Source organism: Henckelia pumila, chromosome 4 (assembly GCF_033568475.1).
Source record: "Henckelia pumila isolate YLH828 chromosome 4, ASM3356847v2, whole genome shotgun sequence".
NCBI classification, from domain to species: domain Eukaryota; kingdom Viridiplantae; phylum Streptophyta; class Magnoliopsida; order Lamiales; family Gesneriaceae; genus Henckelia; species Henckelia pumila.
This window is the reverse complement of record NC_133123.1, coordinates 37,137,976-37,144,499: the sequence shown is the minus strand read 5'-3', so window position 1 is coordinate 37,144,499 and position 6,524 is coordinate 37,137,976. Positions and strand designations below refer to the sequence as shown.

Sequence of the window (6,524 nt, the reverse complement as noted above, 5' to 3'; positions counted from 1 at the left end):
ATTTTTGTAATAATGTAGTTTTGAATGAAAACAAGGGGTGTGTTTTGTGGCGTAGACCTTTCCGGAAGTTTGAGTGGAAGCCTTAATTGAAAATACAGCTATTTAAATACCTTTTTTTTTTTTAAAAAAAAAAATACAGCTATTTAAATACTTAAAAAAAATAGTATCCGTGTTTTTAAAAGAAAAATATTTAAATTTCTTTCCTTTTTTTCACTTCTGAAAAAAAATATTCCACTTACCTTTAAAGCATATTATTATTATATTTTTTATTATTACAAAGTCACAGTCACACCGTAGACCGAGTTGTTGAGTCCATCTCTATATATATAACTAGGTGCATTCTGGTGCTGATAAGTTAAGCCTTCAATTTCATCACATATCTTGAAATATTTGCTCCAAATTTTATTTGTTTATACATTTACTACATTATACGAATATATATCAACAAATTATATATATAAAAACATTACAATATTATTTGAAGTTGTATGAAGAGTTGAAGAATTAAGATGGGAAGGCAACCATGCTGTGATAAAGTTGGATTGAAGAAAGGGCCATGGACTACAGAGGAAGACAAGAAATTGATCGATTTCATACTCAGCAATGGCCAATGCTGCTGGAGAGCTCTGCCCAAACTCGCAGGTTCGTTTCTTATTTATTTCGTTCTAACGGGTTAAACTCGAGTCATTTTTGTATAGATTAAGGTGTATGGTTGAATTTTGAGCCGGTGAAAATAATTTGAAAGAATTAATATTGGATTTGTTTCAGGGCTGTTGAGGTGCGGGAAAAGCTGTAGATTGAGATGGACGAATTATCTGAGGCCGGATTTGAAGAGGGGACTTCTGTCTGAATATGAAGAGAAGATGGTTATTGATCTTCATGCCCAGCTTGGAAACAGGCAAGCCTAGCTTTTCATCTTGTCTGTGTAATATTAAAACTTAGGAATATTAATTATATGTTAATACTATAACTTTATATTTTTTTTAATGCAAAAATATAGCTAAATTTCTTTATTGCCAAATGTGTGTGGTGGTCGACAAAGTTGTCATTGGATTGGCATTTATTTATTCTTGAAAAGTGTTACGATTACTAACATAAAAGGAAGCGATCAGAAATGCTAGATTAAAAGGCAAGGCTTCTACATTTCCAGCTTTTGTAACAGGCATTTTCAAACTTGTGGCCTTCCCATGATTTGTTTTGTCACTTTCGCATATTCTTTTTTGTATTTGTGATATGATACATGAACCCGTTTCAAACAAGTGTGTTAATAAGTTAGATCGCACTGAACAAACTTTGTGCGAACGACACTTTCGCATGTTTCTTGCGTTGGCACATATATGTTTATCTACCTATTTTATTTAAATAAATAAATAAATAAAAATTATAGTTATTTTTTTTCCACATGTATTTGTAACATGTGCAAATATGAACATGTTTCGTGCTCAGTCGATATTATTAGACTCCCTGATTCGATTTATTTAATTATATTGACTCCTTCAAAATATATATATATATATATATAATGCATTTTTTTTCCAACCAAAATGGATTCTGGAAAAAGCCACTCTCCTCTTGCTTTCCTTCCCAAGTCCTAGTCGCAAATACACAGCCCCAAGTTCCGAGAGTGTTGAAATTTCTTACATGATTTTTACATAATCTTATAAAATGTAATTTGCACAACTCGTTCTTGTATTTTTTTTTATATTTGGATTGGATTTGTCCATTAATATTTATCATGTCTTGTCATAATTACCTCTCGTGGTCTCGTCCCACGTGCCATACAGCTTAATTCCAAACTATATTAATTAAAAGTTGATCAAATATTTTGTCTATTTCAATAACAATTTTTTTTTTTAATAAAAAAAAATCTGCAGATGGTCTAAAATAGCTTCTCATCTCCCTGGAAGAACTGATAACGAAATAAAGAACCATTGGAACACTCACATCAAGAAGAAGCTAAGGAAAATGGGAATCGACCCTCTTACCCACCAGCCTCTGCCACCGCCCACCACCGCCCAACCACCACAAAACACGGCGGAGACGGTGGCGGAACAGCCGCCTGCTGCCACTGATATCTCGATTCAATCAGAACTACCCGACGACGATGATGACAAAACCAAGATCCCATTTGGCTCCATGGAATTACTCCATGAAGATTTCTGCGTCGACGAAATCCCAGTGATCGAACCCCACGAAATTCTGCTCACTTTCGACGAAAATTCGTCGACATATCCTCCTCCGTCGTCGTCGTCGCCGTCGTCTTCTTCTTCTCCTTCGTCCTCGAATATGCTGGAAGATCTGGCGTTTTCGCCAGCTTTGGATTATTACTACAACATCTGGGAGGATGACTTCAGTGGATCAGATTTGTTGATTGATTCCGATAGAGAGTTTATTAGAGATAACATAATGAACCAATTATTGAGCTGCTTGTGATGATCATGTCATGTCAAAATGGTGACTTGTTCATTAATCTTTTGTACGTGACTGGATTTGTTAATTGATTCCAGTTAATTTCTTTATCAAAAAGATATATATAGTGGGAAATATCTGATATTTCGTGACAAGGTAATGAGGTATACTAGTAGCTAGCTAGATTTCCATCACGAATTCATCCTGAAACAAATCTATGTCATGCATGTTTCGCAAACATTTTATTGGTTAGAAGCACTTAATTAAAATAAGTTTTTGCAAACACCGTCTAAATTTGTATCGTATATAGTACGTTTTTTGTCATCTAATTTATACGTATTTTTTAAAGTCATGTTATCAAACACTCTTCTGCAATTTTACTCCCTGGAAACTGGAACTTGCAGTTTTTTTCAATCTTAGTTCTTATTCACCTGATCGATAGCGTGACATCGGACAAGTCATTAGTTTTGACATCATATTTGTATTTTTTGATATCACGTCATCATTATCTAGTACACGTCAAATTCCCATAGAAAAAGACTATTTTTTTTTAATATTAGTTCTTATTCACCTGATTGATAACTTGAATTAATTTTGTCACAATATTTTTATTTTTCGATATCATGTCATCACGCCAAATTCCCGTAAAAAATGACTAAAATCGAAAAACTACAAATTGACATATTAGAACCATAAATCGATCAAAAACTTAAAAAAATGTAGTAATTTTCTCTCCAACATTTTTGGCAAGTCTTGGGGCGCCCATAGCCACAAGGCATGATGATGCACCATGTGGCGCGTATGCCCAAGCCATAAGTGCGTTGCATGACACCATTAGTTAGTGGATTGGTGTGTCCCATCCCCAATTGAATAATTGGACTCTTTTAATCTATTTCCTATGCCAAACCACAACTCTCACACTTAATTGGGTGGGCTAACATAAATCATAAGTATTTTTTATTTGTTATATATTATATATTATAATAAAAAGTATTTTTTTATTAAATAAGTAAAAAGCAGGTACGGAATTTTGAATCTTAAAGAATAAATATCAATTGGGCTGATTACTATAGGAAGAAAATTCAAGAAAAAGATCATAAGCTATTGGACTGAGAGATATATTATTTGTTAGGCGGTCAACATATATATAACGGGCCATACAGCCCATACTCATGACGCCTTATTAATTTGTTATTTGTCCCCTGGGCTTTTGTATTTTGGGAGATTTTACCCATTTTAGCAGCTGTTAGCTAGCTACAAGTGATAAGTCATTGATTGTTGTTGCATCTTCATTTGTTCGATATTTGGCCCAAGTTCTGAAATAATTGAGTTTTATTATTTTGATGGGTATGCACGTTGACAAGTGAAGAAGAAGGGTAAAGTTGTCCAAAAAATTTGGGCACACATGTTATCACCCATTAAAATATCCTACCAAACAAATACTAACTTTATCCTCGTTTAAACTTATCTATCACTTTATCCTTACTAACAGATGTACATTAATAATCTCATCACGATTATCAAACGCAGCCTTATATATTAATATAATCATGTGCTAGCAAATTAAAGCATAAATCTCTCTTATTACCGCAGGCGAACGTACAGTTACATGGCAAAAGGCCAATAATACATGATTTATTATACGATATTGTGGTCACGTACGATGCACAACATTTGTTATTGATATATATTATTATTAAGTAGAGATGGAAGCAATACGAGCAGACTGTTGGTTAATAAGAGCAGCAGTGGAAGGGCTTAGTTCCAACACAACTTCATATCCATCGCTCCAATTCTCCATTCCCTCTGCCATCACTTGCCAGAACAGAGTTCCCCCACAGGCACCCCCGCTTCTAGCATTGCTGTAAACACTGTTGAATATGGTTCCGAAGTACGAGTCCCGACCCACCACGCTGAACCCCGACGATCGCGACGATTTTCCAAACTCAGTCACCATAAGTGGCTTCCCCAGTACCGTTTTCGAGTCCAGGCTATGTGACCCGATCCATTTCTCCACGAACTCCGTTTGGGCCTCGTCGTTTGCTCCTGGAACCCTGCATGCAACATGTTATATATATCATGTACGTACAACAATTAATATAATTAATTAATAACATATATATGTACATGAAAATTAGATATAAGAAACATATTACGTACCATTGATCAGGGTATAGATGAATGGTGGCAAAATCGATCCCCGAAACTCTGTTGTTGGATATGAAATCAGTGCCAACTTCATAACCTGGATTGAATTGTTTCTTTTCGGGCATCGACTCTCCGTAGAACCCTTCCATCCCCACTTCCACGAGATGGTTCTTGTCCATTGATTTTATTTGGGTCGATATCTCTACAACCCAATCCTATATTTATATTTATTAATTAAGAACATACGTAATTAGTAATAAATTCATGTGTAATATATAAAAAAAAAATTGAGACAAATTTCGAGTATTAATTAACTTGAATAGTCTTTCCAGAGAGGTCAGATTGGCAACGAGGTTCGTTCATCAATTCCCATGCAAATATGGTTGGATCATCTTTATATGCAATCCCACTTACGGTATTCACCCTCGTCACCACTGCCTGCAGCAAACACCAGCCAGCAATTTTATTATAAACTTTACTCAACATTTATTACATCACTTATACACTAATTTATTAATTATAATATATAAATTAAGCACATATATATATATACCTTGATGTGATTTTTATAGTACCCTTTAACAATATTATTGCTAAAGAAATCATCCTCGTTGTTTATTGACTGGCCACTCTCTCTAGCCCACTCCACATATTGTTTCTTCCCTCCGAAACCTTCCCAATTGTTCACCAAGCTTAGAATAAGATGGATACCATATTTTTTCGCCTCAGAAATCACGAAATCCAATCCCTATATATTTATATATATATATAACATCAACGAATTATTATATCATGTGCGTTAATATATATATATAATATGAATTATTAATGTATCATTTATGGTACGTACTCTAAAATTAACACGACCACATATATACATACCTTAAACATATCCTCGTTGTATGAACCGGGGGACGACTGCAAAGGCCTATAACCACCGTCGCTAAAAGCCCAAGTCCTGGCTACGTTCATCCCATATTCCGAAGCCTGCCGAAAGGTATCGGTCACCTTGGCCCGAGTGGCCGGGTCGGAGGCCATGTACATGAGCCAATAAGAGTTGAAACCATTGAAGTACAATGGCTTCCCATTCAATACGAACTGGGTTCCCATTGTCTGGACAAAGCTTCCATTGGCTTCACTAGAACCCATTAAAAATATATATAAATGATGAATTTGGTTTTGGTGGTTTGGTGCATGCAACAAGGAGAGGTATTTATACAAGTCTAATCCATTGGCAACACTCGAGAGGAAGAATGGGAGGGGTATGTAGCTTGGTTGTGATGTCATCATGCGATTGGCTGTTACTTGCTCATTTGTTTAAAATCCTAACTACTTTTCGTTTTACTTTTTTGTCATACATACACACATATATGTATATATATTATACCAGTAGGTCTCTTGTAAAATAATGAAATGAATTTATTTATGTGAGATGATTCGATTTGGTTCATATTTGCAATATTGAAAGCATTATTTTTTCATGAGTTTGGTCGGATTGGAAATCCGTCTTACAAAATTGATCCGTAGGACCCTCTGAGCATTGCTGGACCCGCTTGTCCAGGTGCAATGAGGAGCTGTCTAGAGTCACCGCTATGGAAGCGGATTTTTGGAAGCAAAAAGCTGCTTGTAATTGGCTTGAGGATGGGGAGAGGAATACGAAGCTTTTCCACAACTTGGTGAAGAAGAAGAATGTGGTCAATAAGATCTTTCGTATCTGGGAGGATGGAATTTGCCTCACCTCTCCTGGTCTCATCTAGCAGTCTGGGGCTGCCTATTTCGAGCGCCTCCTCACTGGAGATCCCTTTGCCCTGGATCTTTCGGATTTTTCTGGCTTCTCCTCGGAGATTTCGGAGGAGGAGAACCTTAGCTTTGCCGTCGCACCTTCCTTGGAGGAGGTTCGTGCTGTCGTTTTTTCCATACCTCGGGATAGTGTGGCGGGCCTCGATGGGTATTCTTTGGTTTTCTTT

General features: G+C 36.0%; 2 protein-coding genes across 2 annotated transcripts; one reads left to right on the top strand and one right to left on the bottom strand.

The window, feature by feature from the left end:
• The first annotated feature begins 372 nt into the window (after positions 1 to 372).
• LOC140865085 (transcription factor MYB8-like) lies at positions 373 to 2,603 on the top strand. Its single transcript, XM_073269590.1, has 3 exons — positions 373 to 642; positions 769 to 898; positions 1,875 to 2,603. Exons 1-3 carry the CDS (start codon positions 510 to 512, stop codon positions 2,431 to 2,433), a joined length of 822 nt encoding a protein of 273 aa, XP_073125691.1. The 5' UTR covers positions 373 to 509; the 3' UTR covers positions 2,434 to 2,603.
• A 1,416-nt stretch (positions 2,604 to 4,019) lies between these two features.
• Positions 4,020 to 5,717, bottom strand: LOC140866392 (putative mannan endo-1,4-beta-mannosidase 9). Its single transcript, XM_073271370.1, has 5 exons — positions 5,440 to 5,717; positions 5,111 to 5,305; positions 4,873 to 4,995; positions 4,570 to 4,772; positions 4,020 to 4,463 (listed from the first exon to the last, which is right to left on the bottom strand). The coding sequence occupies exons 1-5, from the start codon at positions 5,704 to 5,706 to the stop codon at positions 4,106 to 4,108; spliced, it is 1,146 nt and encodes a 381-aa protein (XP_073127471.1). The 5' UTR covers positions 5,707 to 5,717; the 3' UTR covers positions 4,020 to 4,105.
• Between the last annotated feature and the right edge of the window lie 807 nt (positions 5,718 to 6,524).